The sequence below is a fragment of the Cherax quadricarinatus genome, chromosome 74 (genome assembly GCF_038502225.1).
Source record: "Cherax quadricarinatus isolate ZL_2023a chromosome 74, ASM3850222v1, whole genome shotgun sequence".
NCBI classification, from domain to species: domain Eukaryota; kingdom Metazoa; phylum Arthropoda; class Malacostraca; order Decapoda; family Parastacidae; genus Cherax; species Cherax quadricarinatus.
In genome coordinates, this window is record NC_091365.1 from 20721889 (window position 1) to 20742441 (window position 20553).

Sequence of the window (20553 nt, forward strand, 5' to 3'; positions counted from 1 at the left end):
AAGTCATAGTAACCATTGTAGGCTACCTTGTAGATGAGTCTTAGTAACCATTGTAGGCTACCTTGTAGATGAGTCTTAGTAACCATTGTAGGCTACCTTGTAGATGAGTCTTAGTAACCATTGTAGGCTACCTTGTAGATGAGTCTTAGTAACCATTGTAGGCTACCTTGTAGATGAGTCTTAGTAACCATTGTAGGCTACCTTGTGAATAAGTCTTAGTAACCATTGTAGACTACCTTGTGAATAAGTCATAGTAACCATTGTAGGCTACCTTGTAGATGAGTCTTAGTAACCATTGTAGGCTACCTTGTAGATGAGTCTTAGTAACCATTGTAGGCTACCTTGTAGACGAGTCTTAGTAACCATTGTAGGCTACCTTGTAGATGAGTCTTAGTAACCATTGCAGGCTACCTTGTGAATAAGTCTTAGTAACCATTGTAGGCTACCTTGTGAATAAGTCATAGTAACCATTGTAGGCTACCTTGTAGATGAGTCTTAGTAACCATTGTAGGCTACCTTGCGAATAAGTCTTAGTAACCATTGTAGGCTACCTTGTGAATAAGTCTTAGTAACCATTGCAGGTTACCTTGTAGAAAAGTCTTAGTAAGTATTGTAGGCTACCTTGTAGATAAGTCTTAGTAACCATTGTAGGCTACCTTGTAGATTAGTCTTAGTAACCATTGTAGGCTACCTTGTCGATGAGTCTTAGTAACCATTGTAGGCTACCTTGTAGATGAGTCTTAGTAACCATTGTAGGCTACCTTGTAGATTAGTCTTAGTAACCATTGTAGGCTACCTTGATGAGTCTTAGTAACCTTTGTAGGCTACCTTGTAGATGAGTCTTAATAACCATTGTAGACTACCTTGTAGATGAGTCTTAGTAACCATTGTAGGCTACATTGTAGATGAGTCTTAGTAACCATTGTAGGCTACCTTGTGAATAAGTCATAGTAACCATTGTAGGCTACCTTGTGAATAAGTCATAGTAACAATTGTAGGCTACCTTGTGAATAAGTCATAGTAACCATTGTAGGCTACCTTGTGAATAAGTCTTAGTAACCATTGTAGGCTACCTTGTAGATAAGTCTTAGTAACTATTGTAGGCTACATTGTAGATAAGTCTTAGTAAGTATTGTAGGCTACCTTGTAGATAAGTCTTAGTAACTATTGTAGGCTACCTTGTAGATAAGTCTTAGTAACCATTGTAGGCTACATTGTAGATAAGTCTTAGTAAGTATTGTAGGCTACCTTGTAGATGAGTCTTAGTAACCATTGTAGGCTACCTTGTAGATGAGTCTTAGTAACCATTGTAGGCTACCTTGTAGATGAGTCTTAGTAACCTTTGTAGGCTACCTTGTGGATGAGTCTTAGTAACCATTGTAGGCTACATTGTAGATAAGTCTTAGTAACCATTGTAAGTTACCTTGTAGATGAGTCTTAGTAACCATTGTAGGCTACCTTGTAGATGAGTCTTAGTAACCATTGTAGGCTACCTTGTGGATAAGTCTTGGTAACCATTGTAGGCTACCTTGTGGATGAGTCTTAGTAACCATTGTAGGCTACCTTGTGGATAAGTCTTGGTAACCATTGTAGGCTACCTTGTAGATGAGTCTTAGTAACCATTGTAGGCTACCTTGTGGATGAGTCTTAGTAACCATTGTAGGCTACATTGTAGATAAGTCTTAGTAACCATTGTAAGTTACCTTGTAAATGAGTCTTAGTAACCATTGTAGGCTACCTTGTAGATGAGTCTTAGTAACCATTGTAGGCTAAATTGTAGAAGAGCCTTAGTAACCATTGTAGGCTACCTTGTGGATAAGTCTTGGTAACAATTGCAGGATACCTTGTGGATAAGTCTTAGTAACCATTGTAGGCTACCTTGTAGATAAGACTTATTAACCATTGTAGGCTACCTTGTAGATGAGTCTTAGTAACCATTGTAGGCTACCTTGTGAATAAGTCTTAGTAACCATTGAAGGCTACCTTGTAGATGAGTCTTAGTAACCATTGTAGGCTACCTTGTAGATGAGTCTTAGTAACCATTGTAGGCTTCCTTGTAGACGAGTCTTAGTAACCATTGTAGGCTACCTTGTAGATGAGTCTTAGTAACCATTGTAGGCTACCTTGTGAATAAGTCTTAGTAACCATTGTAGGCTACCTTGTAGACGAGTCTTAGTAACCATTGTAGGCTACCTTGTAGATGAGTCTTAGTAACCATTGTAGGCTACCTTGTAGATAAGTCTTAGTAACCATTGCAGGCTACCTTGTAGATGAATCTTAGTAACCATTGTAGGCTACTTTGTAGATGAGTCTTAGTAACCATTGTAGGCTACCTTGTAGATGAGTCTTAGTAACCATTGTAGGCTACCTTGTGAATAAGTCTTAGTAACCATTGAAGGCTACCTTGTAGATGAGTCTTAGTAACCATTGTAGGCTACCTTGTAGATAAGTCTTATTAACCATTGTAGGCTACCTTGTAGATGAGTCTTAGTAACCATTGAAGGCTACCTTGTAGATAAGTCTTAGTAACCATTGTAGGCTACCTTGTAGATAAGTCTTAGTAACCATTGTAGGCTACCTTGTAGATAAGTCTTAGTAACTATTGTAGGCTACCTTGTAGATAAGTCTTAGTAACCATTGCAGGCTACCTTGTAGATAAGTCATAGTAACTATTGTAGGCTACCTTGTATATGAGTCTTAGTAACCATTGTAGGCTACCTTGTAGATAAGTCTTAGTAACCATTGTAGGCTACCTTGTAGATAAGTCTTAGTAACCATTGCAGGCTACCTTGTAGATGAGTCTTAGTAACCATTGTAGGCTACCTTGTAGATGAGTCTTAGTAACCATTGTAGGCTACCTTGTGAATAAGTCTTAGTAACCATTGTAGGCTACCTTGTAGACGAGTCTTAGTAACCATTGTAGGCTACCTTGTAGATGAGTCTTAGTAACCATTGTAGGCTACCTTGTAGATAAGTCTTAGTAACCATTGCAGGCTACCTTGTAGATGAGTCTTAGTAACCATTGTAGGCTACCTTGTAGATAAGTCTTAGTAACCATTGTAGGCTACCTTGTAGATGAGTCTTAGTAACCATTGTAGGCTACCTTGTGAATAAGTCTTAGTAACCATTGAAGGCTACCTTGTAGATGAGTCTTAGTAACCATTGTAGGCTACCTTGTAGATAAGTCTTATTAACCATTGTAGGCTACCTTGTAGATGAGTCTTAGTAACCATTGAAGGCTACCTTGTAGATTTGTCTTAGTAACCATTGTAGGCTACCTTGTGAATAAGTCTGAGTAACCATTGTAGGCTACCTTGTAGATGAGTCTTAATAACCATTGTAGGCTACCTTGTAGATTAGTCTTAGTGACCATTGTAGGCTACCTTGTAGATGAGTCTTAATAACCATTGTAGGCTACCTTGTAGATTAGTCTTAGTAACCATTGTAGGCTACCTTGTAGATAAGTCTTAGTAACCATTGTAGGCTACCTTGTAGATAAGTCTTGGTAACCATTGTAGGCTACCTTGTAGATGAGTCTTAGTAACCATTGTAGGCTACCTTGTAGATGAGTCTTAATAACCATTGTAGGCTACCTTGTAGATGAGTCTTAATAACCATTGTAGGCTACCTTGTAGATAAGTCTTAGTAACCATTGTAGGCTACCTTGTAGATAAGTCTTGGTAACCATTGTAGGCTACCTTGTGGATAAGTCTTAGTAACCATTGTAGGCTACCTTGTAGATGAGTCTTATTAACCATTGTAGGCTACCTTGTGGATAAGTTTTAGTAACCATTGTAGGCTACCTTGTAGATGAGTCTTATTAACCATTGTAGGCTACCTTGTAGATAAGTCTTAGTAACCATTGCAGGCTACCTTGTAGATAAGTCTTATTAACCATTGTAGGCTACCTTGTGGATAAGTCTTAGTAACCATTGTAGGCTACCTTGTAGATGAGTCTTATTAACCATTGTAGGCTACCTTGTAGATGAGTCTTATTAACCATTGTAGGCTACCTTGTAGATAAGTTTTAGTAACCATTGTAGGCTACCTTGTAGATGAGTCTTATTAACCATTTTAGGCTACCTTGTAGATGAGTCTTATTAACCATTGTAGGCTACCTTGTAGATAAGTTTTAGTAACCATTGTAGGCTACCTTGTAGATGAGTCTTATTAACCATTGTAGGCTACCTTGTGGATAAGTCTTAGTAACCATTGTAGGCTACATTGTGAATTAGTCTTAGTGACCATTGTAGGCGTCCTTGTGGATAAGTCTTAGTAACCATTGTAGGCTACCTTGTGGATAAGTCTTAGTAACCATTGTAGGCTACCTTGTGAATAAATCTTAGTAACCATTGTAGGCTACCTTTTAGATGAGTCTTAGTAACCATTGCAGGCTACCTTGTTAATAAGTCTTAGTAACCATTGTAGGCTACCTTGTGAATAAGTCTTTGTTACCATTGTAGGCTACCTTGTCAATAAGTCTTAGTAACCATTGTAGGCTACCTTGTGAATAAGTCTTAGTAACCATTGTAGGCTACCTTGTAGATGAATCTTAGTAACTATTGTAGGCTACCTTGTAGATGAGTCTTAGTAACCATTGTAGGCTACCTTGTGATAAGTCTTAGTAACCATTGTAGGTTACATTGTAGATAAGTCTTAGTAAGTATTGTAGGCTACCTTGTAGATAAGTCTTAGTAACCATTGTAGGCTACCTTGTAGATGAGTCTTAGTAACCATTGTAGGCTACCTTGTAGATTAGTCTTAGTAACCATTGTAGGCTACCTTGTAGATGAGTCTTAGTAACCATTGTAGGCTACCTTGTAGATTTGTCTTAGTAACCATTGTAGGCTACCTTGTGAATAAGACTGAGTAACCATTGTAGGCTACCTTGTAGATGAGTCTTAGTAACCATTGTAGGTTACCTTGTATACGAGTCTTAGTAACCATTGTAGGCTACCTTGAAGATGAGTCTTAGTAACCATTGTAGGCTACCTTGTAGATTAGTCTTAGTAACCATTGTAGGCTACCTTGTAGATGAGTCTTAGTAACCATTGTAGGCTACCTTGTAGATTTGTCTTAGTAACCATTGTAGGCTACCTTGTGAATAAGACTGAGTAACCATTGTAGGCTACCTTGTAGATGAGTCTTAGTAACCATTGTAGGCTACCTTGTAGATTTGTCTTAGTAACCATTGTAGGCTACCTTGTAGATGAGTCTTAGTAACCATTGTAGGCTACCTTGTAGATTTGTCTTAGTAACCATTGTAGGCTACCTTGTGAATAAGACTGAGTAACCATTGTAGGCTACCTTGTGATTGAGTCTTAGTAACAATTGTAGGCTACCTTGTAGATGAGTCTTAGTAACCATTGTAGGCTACCTTGTGAATAAGTCATAGTAACCATTGTAGGCTACCTTGTGAATAAGTCTTAGTAACCATTGTAGGCTACCTTGTGAATAAGTCTTAGTAACCATTGTAGGCTACCTTGTGGATAAGTCATAGTAACCATTGTAGGCTACCTTGTAGATGAGTCTTAGTAACCATTGTAGGCTACCTTGTGAATAAGTCATAGTAACCATTGTAGGCTACCTTGTGAATAAGTCTTAGTAACCATTGTAGGTTACCTTGTATATGAGTCTTAGTAACCATTGTAGGCTACCTTGAAGATGAGTCTTAGTAACCATTGTAGGCTACCTTGTAGATTAGTCTTAGTAACCATTGTAGGCTACCTTGTAGATGAGTCTTAGTAAGCATTGTAGGTTACCTTGTAGATGAGTCTTAGTAACCATTGTAGGCTACCTTGTAGATGAGTCTTAGTAACCATTGTAGGCTACCTTGTGAATAAGTCTTAGTAACCATTGTAGGCTACCTTGTGGATAAGTCTTAGTAACCATTGTAGGCTCCCTTGTGGATAAGTCTTAGTAACCATTGTAGGCTACCTTGTGAATAAGTCTTAGTAACCATTTTAGGCTACCTTGTGAATAAGTCTTAGTAACCATTGTAGGCTACCTTGTGGATAAGTCTTAGTAACCATTGTAGGCTACCTTGTGGATAAGTCTTAGTAACCATTGTAGGCTACCTTGTGAATAAGTCTTAGTAACCATTGTAGGCTACCTTGTGAATAAGTCTTAGTAACCATTGTAGGCTACCTTGTAGATGAGTCTTTGTAACCATTGTAGGCTACCTTGTAGATGAGTCTTAGTAACCATTGTAGGCTACCTTGTGGATAAGTCTTAGTAACCATTGTAGGCTACCTTGTGAATAAGTCTTAGTAACCATTGTAGGCTACCTTGTAGATGAGTCTTATTAACCATGTAGGCTACCTTGTAGATAAGTCTTAGTAACCATTGTAGGCTACCTTGTAGATGAGTCTTATTAACCATTGTAGGCTACCTTGTAGATAAGTCTTATTAACCATTGTAGGCTACCTTGTGAATTAGTCTTAGTAACCATTGTAGGCTACCTTGTAGATAAGTCTTATTAACCATTATAGGCTACCTTGTGGATAAGTCTTAGTAACCATTGTAGGCTACCTTGTGAATTAGTCTTAGTAACCATTGTAGGCTACCTTGTAGATGAGTCTTAGTAACCATTGTAGGCTACCTTGTGGATAAGTCCTAGTAACCATTGTAGGCTACCTTGTGAATTAGTCTTAGTAACCATTGTAGGCTACCTTGTAGATGAGTCTTAGTAACCATTGTAGGCTACCTTGTGGATAAGTCTTAGTAACCATTGTAGGCTACTTTGTGAATTAGTCTTAGTAACCATTGTAGGCTACCTTGTAGATGAGTCTAAGTAACCCTCGTAGGCTACCTTGTGGATAAGTCTTAGTAACCATTGTAGGCTACCTTGTGAATTAGTCTTAGTAACCATTGTAGGCTACCTTGTGGATAAGACTTAGTAACCCTTTTAGGCTACCCTGTGGATAAGTCTTAGTAACCATTGTAGGCTACCTTGTGAATAAGTCTTAGTAACCATTGTAGGCTACCTTGTGGATAAGTCTTAGTAACCATTGTAGGCTACCTTGTGGATAAGACTTAGTAACCATTGTAGGCTACCTTGTGGATGAGACTTAATAACCATTGTAGGCTACCTTGTAGATGAGTCTTAGTAACCATTGTAGGCTACCTTGTGGATAAGTCTTACTAACCATTGTAGGCTACCTTGTAGATGAGTCTTAGTAACCATTGTAGGCTACCTTGTGAATAAGTCTTAGTAACCATTGAAGGCTACCTTGTAGATGAGTCTTAGTAACCATTGTAGGCTACCTTGTAGATAAGTCTTATTAACCATTGTAGGCTACCTTGTAGATGAGTCTTAGTAACCCTTGTAGGCTACCTTGTAGATGAGTCTTAGTAACCATTGCAGGCTACCTTGTAGATGAGTCTTAGTAACCATTGTAGGCTACCTTGTAGATGAGTCTTAGTAACCATTGTAGGCTACCTTGTGAATAAGTCTTAGTAACCATTGTAGGTTACATTGTAGATAAGTCTTAGTAAGTATTGTAGGCTACCTTGTAGATAAGTCTTAGTAACCATTGTAGGCTACCTTGTAGATGAGTCTTAGTAACCATTGTAGGCTACCTTGTGAATAAGTCATAGTAACCATTGTAGGCTACCTTGTGAATAAGTCTTAGTAACCATTGTAGGCTACCTTGTGAATAAGTCTTAGTAACCATTGTAGGCTACCTTGTGGATAAGTCATAGTAACCATTGTAGGCTACCTTGTAGATGAGTCTTAGTAACCATTGTAGGCTACCTTGTGAATAAGTCATAGTAACCATTGTAGGCTACCTTGTGAATAAGTCTTAGTAACCATTGTAGGTTACCTTGTATATGAGTCTTAGTAACCATTGTAGGCTACCTTGAAGATGAGTCTTAGTAACCATTGTAGGCTACCTTGTAGATTAGTCTTAGTAACCATTGTAGGCTACCTTGTAGATGAGTCTTAGTAAGCATTGTAGGTTACCTTGTAGATGAGTCTTAGTAACCATTGTAGGCTACCTTGTAGATGAGTCTTAGTAACCATTGTAGGCTACCTTGTGAATAAGTCTTAGTAACCATTGTAGGCTACCTTGTGGATAAGTCTTAGTAACCATTGTAGGCTCCCTTGTGGATAAGTCTTAGTAACCATTGTAGGCTACCTTGTGAATAAGTCTTAGTAACCATTTTAGGCTACCTTGTGAATAAGTCTTAGTAACCATTGTAGGCTACCTTGTGGATAAGTCTTAGTAACCATTGTAGGCTACCTTGTGGATAAGTCTTAGTAACCATTGTAGGCTACCTTGTGAATAAGTCTTAGTAACCATTGTAGGCTACCTTGTGAATAAGTCTTAGTAACCATTGTAGGCTACCTTGTAGATGAGTCTTAGTAACCATTGTAGGCTACCTTGTAGATGAGTCTTAGTAACCATTGTAGGCTACCTTGTGGATAAGTCTTAGTAACCATTGTAGGCTACCTTGTGAATAAGTCTTAGTAACCATTGTAGGCTACCTTGTAGATGAGTCTTATTAACCATGTAGGCTACCTTGTAGATAAGTCTTAGTAACCATTGTAGGCTACCTTGTAGATGAGTCTTATTAACCATTGTAGGCTACCTTGTAGATAAGTCTTATTAACCATTGTAGGCTACCTTGTGAATTAGTCTTAGTAACCATTGTAGGCTACCTTGTAGATAAGTCTTATTAACCATTATAGGCTACCTTGTGGATAAGTCTTAGTAACCATTGTAGGCTACCTTGTGAATTAGTCTTAGTAACCATTGTAGGCTACCTTGTAGATGAGTCTTAGTAACCATTGTAGGCTACCTTGTGGATAAGTCCTAGTAACCATTGTAGGCTACCTTGTGAATTAGTCTTAGTAACCATTGTAGGCTACCTTGTAGATGAGTCTTAGTAACCATTGTAGGCTACCTTGTGGATAAGTCTTAGTAACCATTGTAGGCTACTTTGTGAATTAGTCTTAGTAACCATTGTAGGCTACCTTGTAGATGAGTCTAAGTAACCATCGTAGGCTACCTTGTGGATAAGTCTTAGTAACCATTGTAGGCTACCTTGTGAATTAGTCTTAGTAACCATTGTAGGCTACCTTGTGGATAAGACTTAGTAACCCTTTTAGGCTACCCTGTGGATAAGTCTTAGTAACCATTGTAGGCTACCTTGTGAATAAGTCTTAGTAACCATTGTAGGCTACCTTGTGGATAAGTCTTAGTAACCATTGTAGGCTACCTTGTGGATAAGACTTAGTAACCATTGTAGGCTACCTTGTGGATGAGACTTAATAACCATTGTAGGCTACCTTGTAGATGAGTCTTAGTAACCATTGTAGGCTACCTTGTGGATAAGTCTTACTAACCATTGTAGGCTACCTTGTAGATGAGTCTTAGTAACCATTGTAGGCTACCTTGTGAATAAGTCTTAGTAACCATTGAAGGCTACCTTGTAGATGAGTCTTAGTAACCATTGTAGGCTACCTTGTAGATAAGTCTTATTAACCATTGTAGGCTACCTTGTAGATGAGTCTTAGTAACCCTTGTAGGCTACCTTGTAGATGAGTCTTAGTAACCATTGCAGGCTACCTTGTAGATGAGTCTTAGTAACCATTGTAGGCTACCTTGTAGATGAGTCTTAGTAACCATTGTAGGCTACCTTGTGAATAAGTCTTAGTAACCATTGTAGGTTACATTGTAGATAAGTCTTAGTAAGTATTGTAGGCTACCTTGTAGATAAGTCTTAGTAACCATTGTAGGCTACCTTGTGAATAAGTCTGAGTAACCATTGTAGGCTACCTTGTAGATGAGTCTTAGTAACCATTGTAGGCTGCCTTGTGGATAAGTCTTAGTAACCATTGTAGGCTTCCTTGTAGATGAGTCTTAGTAACCATTGTAGGCTACCTTGTGAATAAGTCATAGTAACCATTGTAGGCTAACTTGTAGATGAGTCTTAGTAACCTTTGTAGGCTACCTTGTAGATGAGTCTTAGTAACCATTGTAGGCTACCTTGTAGATGAGTCTTAGTAACCATTGTAGGCTACCTTGTAGATGAGTCTTAGTAACCATTGTAGGCTACCTTTTAGATGAGTCTTAGTAACCATTGTAGGCTACCTTTTAGATGAGTCTTAGTAACCATTGTAGGCTACCTTGTAGATGAGTCTTAGTAACCATTGTAGGCTACATTGTGGATAAGACTTAGTAACCATTGTAGGCTACCTTGTGGATAAGTCTTAGTAACCATTGTAGGCTACCTTGTTGATGAGTCTTAGTAACCATTGTAGGCTACCTTGTGAATAAGTCTTAGTAACCATTGTAGGCTACATTGTGGATAAGACTTAGTAACCATTGTAGGCTACCTTGTGGATAAGTCTTAGTAACCATTGTAGGCTACCTTGTGAATAAGTCTTAGTAACCATTGTAGGCTACCTTGTAGATGAGTCTTATTAACCATTGTAGGCTACCTTGTAGATAAGTCTTAGTAACCATTGTAGGCTACCTTGTAGATGAGTCTTACTAACCATTGTAGGCTACCTTGTAGATAAGTCTTATTAACCATTGTAGGCTACCTTGTGGATAAGTTTTAGTAACCATTGTAGGCTACCTTGTAGATGAGTCTTATTAACCATTGTAGGCTACCTTGTGGATAAGTCTTAGTAACCATTGTAGGCTACCTTGTGAATTAGTCTTAGTAACCATTGCAGGCGTCCTTGTGGATAAGACTTAGTAACCATTGTAGGCTACCTTGTGGATAAGTCTTAGTAACCATTGTAGGCTACCTTGTGGATAAGTCTTAGTAACCATTGTAGGCTACCTTGTGAATAAGTCTTAGTAACCATTGTAGGCTACCTTGTGAATAAGTCTTAGTAACCATTGTAGTCTACCTTGTGAATAAGTCTTAGTAACCATTGTAGGCTACCTTGTAGATGAGTCTTAGTAACTATTGTAGGCTACCTTGTAGATGAGTCTTAGTAACCATTGTAGGCTACCTTGTAGATGAGTCTTAGTAACCATTGTAGGCTACCTTGTAGATTTGTCTTAGTAACCATTGTAGGCTACCTTGTGAATAAGACTGAGTAACCGTTGTAGGCTACCTTGTAGATGAGTCTTAGTAACCATTGTAGGCTACCTTGTTGATTTGTCTTAGTAACCATTGTAGGCTACCTTGTGAATAAGTCTTAGTAACCATTGTAGGTTACATTGTAGATAAGTCTTAGTAAGTATTGTAGGCTACCTTGTAGATAAGTCTTAGTAACCATTGTAGGCTACCTTGTAGATGAGTCTTAGTAACCATTGTTGGCTACCTTGTAGATTTGTCTTAGTAACCATTGTAGGCTACCTTGTGAATAAGACTGAGTAACCATTGTAGGCTACCTTGTAGATGAGTCTTAGTAACCATTGTAGGCTACCTTGTAGATGAGTCTTAGTAACCATTGTAGGCTACCTTGTGAATAAGTCATAGTAACCATTGTAGGCTAACTTGTAGATGAGTCTTAGTAACCATTGTAGGCTACCTTGTTGATGAATAAGACTGAGTAACCATTGTAGGCTACCTTGTAGATGAGTCTTAGTAACCATTGTAGGCTACCTTGTAGATGAGTCTTAGTAACCATTGTAGGCTACCTTGTAGATGAGTCTTAGTAACCATTGTAGGCTACCTTGAAGATGAGTCTTAGTAACCATTGCAGGCTACCTTGTAGATGAGTCTTAGTAACCATTGTAGGCTACCTTGTGGATAAGTCATAGTAACCATTGTAGGCTACCTTGTGAATAAGTCATAGTAACCATTGTAGGCTACCTTGTGGATAAGTCTTAGTAACCATTGTAGGCTACCTTGTGAATAAGTCATAGTAACCATTGTAGGCTACCTTGTAGTTGAGTCGTAGTAACCATTGTAGGCTACCTTTTTGATGAGTCTTAGTAACAATTGTAGGCTAACTTGTAGATTAGTATTAGTAACCATTGTAGGCTACCTTGTAGATTAGTCTTAGTCACCATTGTAGGCTACCTTGTAGATGAGTCTTAGTAACCATTGTAGGCTACATGACTTAAGAAATCGTAATGACACGATTGCAAATAAACCATACCCCCGGCCGGGATTGAACCCGCGGTCATAGAGTCTCAAAACTCCAGCCCGTCGCGCTAGCCACTAGACCAGCTAGCCACAATAAGATTCATCCAACTAGGTATATTTCTACACCATAGGAAAGTTAGCACAGGCACCTCTGTGACCACAAATGCAAGTTTTTACAGACGAATCTCCAGCCAGCGTGGCCGTGACGAACTCTAGCTCAAGTCCCTTCACTGCCGTCAACATGACTTAAGAAATCGTAATGACACGATTGCAAATAAACCATACCCCCGGCCGGGATTGAACCCGCGGTCATAGAGTCTCAAAACTCCAGCCCGTCGCGCTAGCCACTAGACCAGCTAGCCACAATAAGATTCATCCAACTAGGTATATTTCTACACCATAGGAAAGTTAGCACAGGCACCTCTGTGACCACAAATGCAAGTTTTTACAGACGAATCTCCAGCCAGCGTGGCCGTGACGAACTCTAGCTCAAGTCCCTTCACTGCCGTCAACATGACTTAAGAAATCGTAATGACACGATTGCAAATAAACCATACCCCCGGCCGGGATTGAACCCGCGGTCATAGAGTCTCAAAACTCCAGCCCGTCGCGCTAGCCACTAGACCAGCTAGCCACAATAAGATTCATCCAACTAGGTATATTTCTACACCATAGGAAAGTTAGCACAGGCACCTCTGTGACCACAAATGCAAGTTTTTACAGACGAATCTCCAGCCAGCGTGGCCGTGACGAACTCTAGCTCAAGTCCCTTCACTGCCGTCAACATGACTTAAGAAATCGTAATGACACGATTGCAAATAAACCATACCCCCGGCCGGGATTGAACCCGCGGTCATAGAGTCTCAAAACTCCAGCCCGTCGCGCTAGCCACTAGACCAGCTAGCCACAATAAGATTCATCCCCGGCCGGGGGTATGGTTTATTTGCAATCGTGTCATTACGATTTCTTAAGTCATGTTGACGGCAGTGAAGGGACTTGAGCTAGAGTTCGTCACGGCCACGCTGGCTGGAGATTCGTCTGTAAAAACTTGCATTTGTGGTCACAGAGGTGCCTGTGCTAACTTTCCTATGGTGTAGAAATATACCTAGTTGGATGAATCTTATTGTGGCTAGCTGGTCTAGTGGCTAGCGCGACGGGCTGGAGTTTTGAGACTCTATGACCGCGGGTTCAATCCCGGCCGGGGGTATGGTTTATTTGCAATCGTGTCATTACGATTTCTTAAGTCATGTTGACGGCAGTGAAGGGACTTGAGCTAGAGTTCGTCACGGCCACGCTGGCTGGAGATTCGTCTGTAAAAACTTGCATTTGTGGTCACAGAGGTGCCTGTGCTAACTTTCCTATGGTGTAGAAATATACCTAGTTGGATGAATCTTATTGTGGCTAGCTGGTCTAGTGGCTAGCGCGACGGGCTGGAGTTTTGAGACTCTATGACCGCGGGTTCAATCCCGGCCGGGGGTATGGTTCATTGTAGGCTACCTTGTAGATAAGTCTTAGTAACCATTGTAGGCTACCTTTTAGATGAGTCTTAGTAACCATTGTAGGCTACCTTATAGATGAGTCTTAGTAACCATTGTAGGCTACCTTGTAGATAAGTCTTAGTAACCATTGTAGGCTACCTTGTAGATGAGTCTTAGTAACCATTGTAGGCTACCTTATAGATGACTCTTAGTAACCATTGTAGGCTACCTTGTAGATGAGTCTTAGTAACCATTGTAGGCTACCTTATAGATGAGTCTTAGTAACCATTGTAGGCTACCTTATAGATGAGTCTTAGTAACCATTGTAGGCTACCTTATAGATGAGTCTTAGTAACCATTGTAGGCTACCTTGTAGATGAGTCTTAGTAACCATTGTAGGCTACCTTATAGATGAGTCTTAGTAACCATTGTAGGCTACTTTATAGATGAGTCTTAGTAACCATTGTAGGCTACCTTATAGATGAGTCTTAGTAACCATTGTAGGCTACCTTGTAGATGAGTCTTAGTAACCATTGTAGGCTACCTTATAGATAAGTCTTAGTAACCATTGTAGGCTACCTTGTAGATGAGTCTTAGTAACCATTGTAGGCTACCTTATAGATGAGTCTTAGTAACCATTGTAGGCTACCTTGTAGATAAGTCTTAGTAACCATTGTAGGCTTCCTTGTAGATGAGTCTTAGTAATTATTGTAGGCTACCTTGTAGATGAGTCTTAGTAACCATTGTAGGCTACCTTGTAGATGAGTCTTAGTAACCATTGTAGGCTACCTTGTAGATGAGTCTTAGTAACAATTGTAGGCTACCTTGTAGATGAGTCTTAGTAACCATTGTAGGCTACCTTGTAGATGAGTCTTAGTAACCATTGTAGGCTACCTTGTAGATAAGTCTTAGTAACCATTGTAGGCTACCTTGTAGATGAGTCCTAGTAACCATTGTAGGCTACGTTGTAGATGAGTCTTAGTAACCATTGTAGGCTACCTTGTAGATAAGTCTTAGTAACCATTGTAGGCTACCTTGTAGATAAGTCTTAGTAACCATTGTAGGCTACCTTGTAGATAAGTCTTAGTAACCATTGTAGGCTACCTTGTAGATAAGTCTTAGTAACCATTGTAGGCTACCTTGTAGATAAGTCTTAGTAACCATTGTAGGCTACCTTGTAGATAAGTCTTAGTAACCATTGTAGGCTACCTTATAGATGAGTCTTAGTAACCATTGTAGGCTACCTTATAGATGAGTCTTAGTAACCATTGTAGGCTACCTTATAGATGAGTCTTAGTAACCATTGTAGGCTACCTTGTAGATGAGTCTTAGTAACCATTGTAGGCTACCTTATAGATAAGTCTTAGTAACCATTGTAGGCTACCTTGTAGATGAGTCTTAGTAACCATTGTAGGCTACCTTATAGATGAGTCTTAGTAACCATTGTAGGCTACCTTGTAGATAAGTCTTAGTAACCATTGTAATCTACCTTGTAGATGAGTCTTAGTAACCATTGTAGGCTACCTTGTAGATGAGTCTTAGTAACCATTGTAGGCTACCTTGTAGATAAGTCTTAGTAACCATTGTAGGCTACCTTGTAGATAAGTCTTAGTAACCATTGTAGGCTACCTTGTAGATGAGTCTTAGTAACCATTGTAGGCTACCTTGTAGATGAGTCTTAGTAACCATTGTAGGCTACCTTGTAGATAAGTCTTAGTAACCATTGTAGGCTACCTTGTAGATGAGTCTTAGTAACCATTGTAGGCTACCTTGTAGATGAGTCTTAGTAACCATTGTAGGCTACCTTGTAGATGAGTCTTAGTAACCATTGTAGGCTACCTTGTAGATAAGTCTTAGTAACCATTGTAGGCTACCTTGTAGATGAGTCTTAGTAACCATTGTAGGCTACCTTGTAGATAAGTCTTAGTAACCATTGTAGGCTACCTTGTAGATGAGTCTTAGTAACCATTGTAGGCTACCTTGTAGATGAGTCTTAGTAACCATTGTAGGCTACCTTGTAGATAAGTCTTAGTAACCATTGTAGGCTACCTTGTAGATGAGTCTTAGTAACCATTGTAGGCTACCTTGTAGATGAGTCTTAGTAACCATTGTAGGCTACGTTGTAGATAAGTCTTAGTAACCATTGTAGGCTACCTTGTAGATAAGTCTTAGTAACCATTGTAGGCTACCTTGTAGATAAGTCTTAGTAACCATTGTAGGCTACCTTGTAGATAAGTCTTAGTAACCATTGTAGGCTACCTTGTAGATAAGTCTTAGTAACCATTGTAGGCTACCTTGTAGATAAGTCTTAGTAACCATTGTAGGCTACCTTGTAGATAAGTCTTAGTAACCATTGTAGGCTACCTTGTAGATAAGTCTTAGTAACCATTGTAGGCTACCTTGTGGTTGATATAATTGGTGAAGATAGTACAAAGTCGGATGTTATTAGGTTTATTTATCTATATTAATCTGCTGGTTGAACTTCATCTTTATAGTTAATGAAGTTATATACACAATGTTTTTTTTTTATTATTTATTCGCCGGTATTCTCCCGGCTCGGGTCTTTTCCAAGTGGTGGCCCGGTCTTGGCTCCCTGTCTAGGGAGTGTCTGAGACCTAAGTCTCCCATGGGAGGAGGCACAAGTTCCCCCTCATCTTTGGGACCAACTGTCCCCAGGCCATAATGTTAGTTAGTTAGTTAGTTAAAGATTAGCCGGTATTCTCCCGACCCGGGCCTTTTCCAAGTGGTGGCCCGGTCTTGGCTCCCTCTTTACGGAGTGTCTGAGACCTAAGTCTCCAATGGGAGGAGGCACAAGTACCTCGTCATCTTTAGGACCAACTGTCCCCAGGCCTAGCCACAAGCTAGGCCTCTCTGGTCTGCCATCCCCGCCCCAAGGGGGCAAATGGGAATGACAGTCTTATGAGGTAAAGGCTCGGGCTCAGGCACCTACCCGACCCTAGAAGGGCTGAGCATGGTGTCGATGAGGCCATAATGTACGTACTAAGTGGAATGTAGTAGTTAGACTCTTCATTTGATGGCAATGTCCTAACATTATATAAGTAAATATTCAGTTAAACTTTATTAGTAACGATTTTTAAATATTAATTATTTGTTTTGCAATCCCTAATTATTATTACAATTTATTGTTAGTAAACCGTAAACAGGTCATCTGTTAAACGAGAATAAACTACCTTAACTCTCTACCATGCTTTGGAGAAGTTTAAAAAGACGATTGTTGTAACAAACAAATGGTTACAATTGGATGTTAAAGACTCAGATGAATCACTGGGATGTTAGGAAGTATTTCTTCAGTCACAGAGTTGTCAGGAAGTGAAATAATCTCAAAAGTGATGTAGTGGAGGCAGGAACCATACATAGCTTTAAGAACAGGCATGATAAAGCTCATGGAGCAGGAAGAATAACCTGGTAACGACCAGTGAAGAGGCAGGGCCAGGAGCTGTGACTCGACCCATGCAACCACAAATGAGTACACATACACATATTCATTCATTGAGAAATATAATATAATACAATATATATAATATATATCTAATGGATTTTAGTCTTTATGTCTGCAGAATATATTATACATTAAATTTTATTTTGAATAAAAGATCTGAAAACTAATAAAACAATTTATGTGAACTTAATTTATGATAAAATACTCAGTATTCATATTATATATATATATATATATATATATATATATATATATATATATATATATATATATATATATATATATATATATATATATATATATATATATATATATATATATATATATATATGCAATAAGATCACAGTAAACAGGTGTTTTAGAATATGCAAAACAACCACTCTGGAAGAACAGTGAAATTCCAAGCGCTTTCGTGGCTTCTCACATTATCAAGGAACTATGTAATTCCTTGATAATGAGTTTCACGCGAGAACACTAACGTATTTACAAACATGCGAGAACACTAACGTATTTACAAACATGCGAGAACACTAACGTATTTACAAACACGCGAGAACACTAACGTATTTACAAACATGCGAGATCACTAACGTATTTACAAACACGCGAGAACACTAACGTATTTACAAACATGCGAGAACACTAACGTATTTACAAACATGCGAGAACACTAACGTATTTACAAACGCGCGAGAACACTAACGTATTTACAAACACGCGAGAACACTAACGTATTTACAAACACGCGAGAACACTAACGTATTTACAAATACGCGAGAACACTAACGTATTTACAAACACGCGAGAACACTAACGTATTTACAAACACGCGAGAACACTAACGTATTTACAAACATGCGAGAACACTAACGTATTTACAAACATGCGAGAACACTAACGTATTTACAAACACGCGAGAACACTAACGTATTTACAAACGCGCGAGAACACTAACGTATTTACAAACACGCGAGAACACTAACGTACTTACAAACACGCGAGAACACTAACGTATTTACAAACATGCGAGAACACTAACGTATTTACAAACATGGGAGAACACTAACGTATTTACAAACATGCGAGAACACTAACGTATTTACAAACATGCGAGAACACTAACGTATTTACAAACATGCTAGAACACTAACGTATTTACAAACACGCGAGAACACTAACGTATTTACAAACACGCGAGAACACTAACGTATTTACAAACCTGCGAGAACACTAACGTATTTACAAACACGCGAGAACACTAACGTATTTACAAACATGCGAGAACACTAACGTATTTACAAACATGCGAGAACACTAACGTATTTACAAACATGCGAGAACACTAAGGTATTTACAAACATGCGAGAACACTAACGTATTTACAAACATGCGAGAACTCTAACGTATTTACAAACATGCGAGAACTCTAACGTATTTACAAACATGCGAGAACTCTAACGTATTTACAAACATGCGAGAACACTAACGTATTTACAAACATGCGAGAACACTAACGTATTTACAAACATGCGAGAACACTAACGTATTTACAAACATGCGAGAACACTAACGTATTTACAAACATGCGAGAACACTAACGTATTTACAAACACGCGAGATCACTAACGTATTTACAAACACGCGAGATCACTAACGTATTTACAAACACGCGAGAACACTAACGTATTTACAAACATGCGAGAACACTAACGTATTTACAAACATGCGAGAACACTAACGTATTTACAAACATGCGAGAACACTAACGAATTTACAAACATGCGAGAACACTAACGAATTTACAAACATGCGAGAACACAAACGAATTTACAAACATGCGAGAACACTAACGTATTTACAAACATGCGAGAACACTAACGTATTTACAAACATGCGAGAACACTAACGTATTTACAAACATGCGAGAACACTAACGTATTTACAAACATGCAAGAACACTAACGTATTTACAAACATGCGAGAACACTAACGTATTTACAAACATGCGAGAACACTAACGTATTTACAAACATGCGAGAACACTAATGTATTTACAAACATGCGAGAACACTAACGTATTTACAAACATGCGAGAACACTAACGTATTTACAAACATGCGAGAACACTAACGTATTTACAAACATGCGAGAACACTAACGTATTTACAAACATGCGAGAACACTAACGTATTTACAAACATGCGAGAACACTAAGGTATTTACAAACATGCGAGAACACTAACGTATTTACAAACATGCGAGAACACTAACGTATTTACAAACATGCGAGAACACTAACGTATTTACAAACATGCGAGAACACTAACGTATTTACAAACATGCGAGAAAACTAACGTATTTACAAACATGCGAGAACACTAACGTATTTACAAACATGCGAGAACACTAATGTATTTACAAACATGCGAGAACACTAACGTATTTACAAACATGCGAGAACACTAACGTATTTACAAACATGCGAGAACACTAACGTATTTACAAACATGCGAGAACACTAACGTATTTACAAACATGCGAGAACACTAACGTATTTACAAACATGCGAGAACACTAACGTATTTACAAACATGCGAGAACACTAACGTATTTACAAACATGCGAGAACACTAACGTATTTACAAACATGCGAGAACACTAAGGTATTTACAAACATGCGAGAACACTAACGTATTTACAAACATGCGAGAACACTAACGTATTTACAAACATGCGAGAACACTAACGTATTTACAAACATGCGAGAACACTAAGGTGTTTACAAACATGCGAGAACACTAACGTATTTACAAACATGCGAGAACACTAACGTATTTACAAATATGCGAGAACACTAAGGTATTTACAAACATGCGAGAACACTAAGGTATTTACAAACATGCGAGAACACTAACGTATTTACAAACATGCGAGAACACTAACGTATTTACAAACATGCGAGAACACTAAGGTATCTACGAACAAGTGGTAATGGAACACTGCGAGCAATTTAACATGTGACTTAATTAACATTACGGAACACATACAACATTCTTCTTTCAATCGTTCTAGACATTACTGAAAACACTTTAAATTACTTACTATGAAATTGCAAAGCAACACTGTTGTTGACATCGTGGTGATGTGAGGTGTTGTGTGGTGACGTCGACGTTTGGTCGTGAACACAGGCAACAGGAAAAAGAAACCCACAATTAGTGAGACAACAGGAAAGTACGAACTGTGTGTGTGTGTGTGTGTGTGTGTGTGTGTGTGTGTGTGTGTGTGTGTGTGTACTCGTTTATTTTTAATCATCTGTTTATAGTAGCAGTTGCCGAGATAGCTCCTGGCCCCGCCTCTTCGCTGTTTGCTACTAGGTCCGCTCTCTCACTGCTCCATTAGCTTCATCAAACCTCTTCTTAAAACAATGTATGGACCCTGCCTCCACTACATCACTCACAAGACTGTTCCACTTCGTGACAGCTCTATGACTGAAGAAGTACTTCCTAACATCCCTATGACTCATCTGAGTCTTCAACTTCCATTTGTGACCTCTTG

General features: G+C 38.8%; 1 protein-coding gene across 1 annotated transcript in view; it reads right to left on the minus strand.

The window, feature by feature from the left end:
* Positions 1 to 20169, minus strand: part of LOC128700100 (uncharacterized) — a 119455-nt gene extending 99286 nt beyond the window's left edge. The window contains exon 1 of the mRNA XM_070100829.1: positions 20101 to 20169. Coding sequence (XP_069956930.1) covers positions 20101 to 20133 — 33 coding nt within the window. The 5' untranslated portion in view covers positions 20134 to 20169. The remainder of the gene's footprint in view (positions 1 to 20100) is intronic.
* Positions 20170 to 20553: the final 384 nt, after the last annotated feature.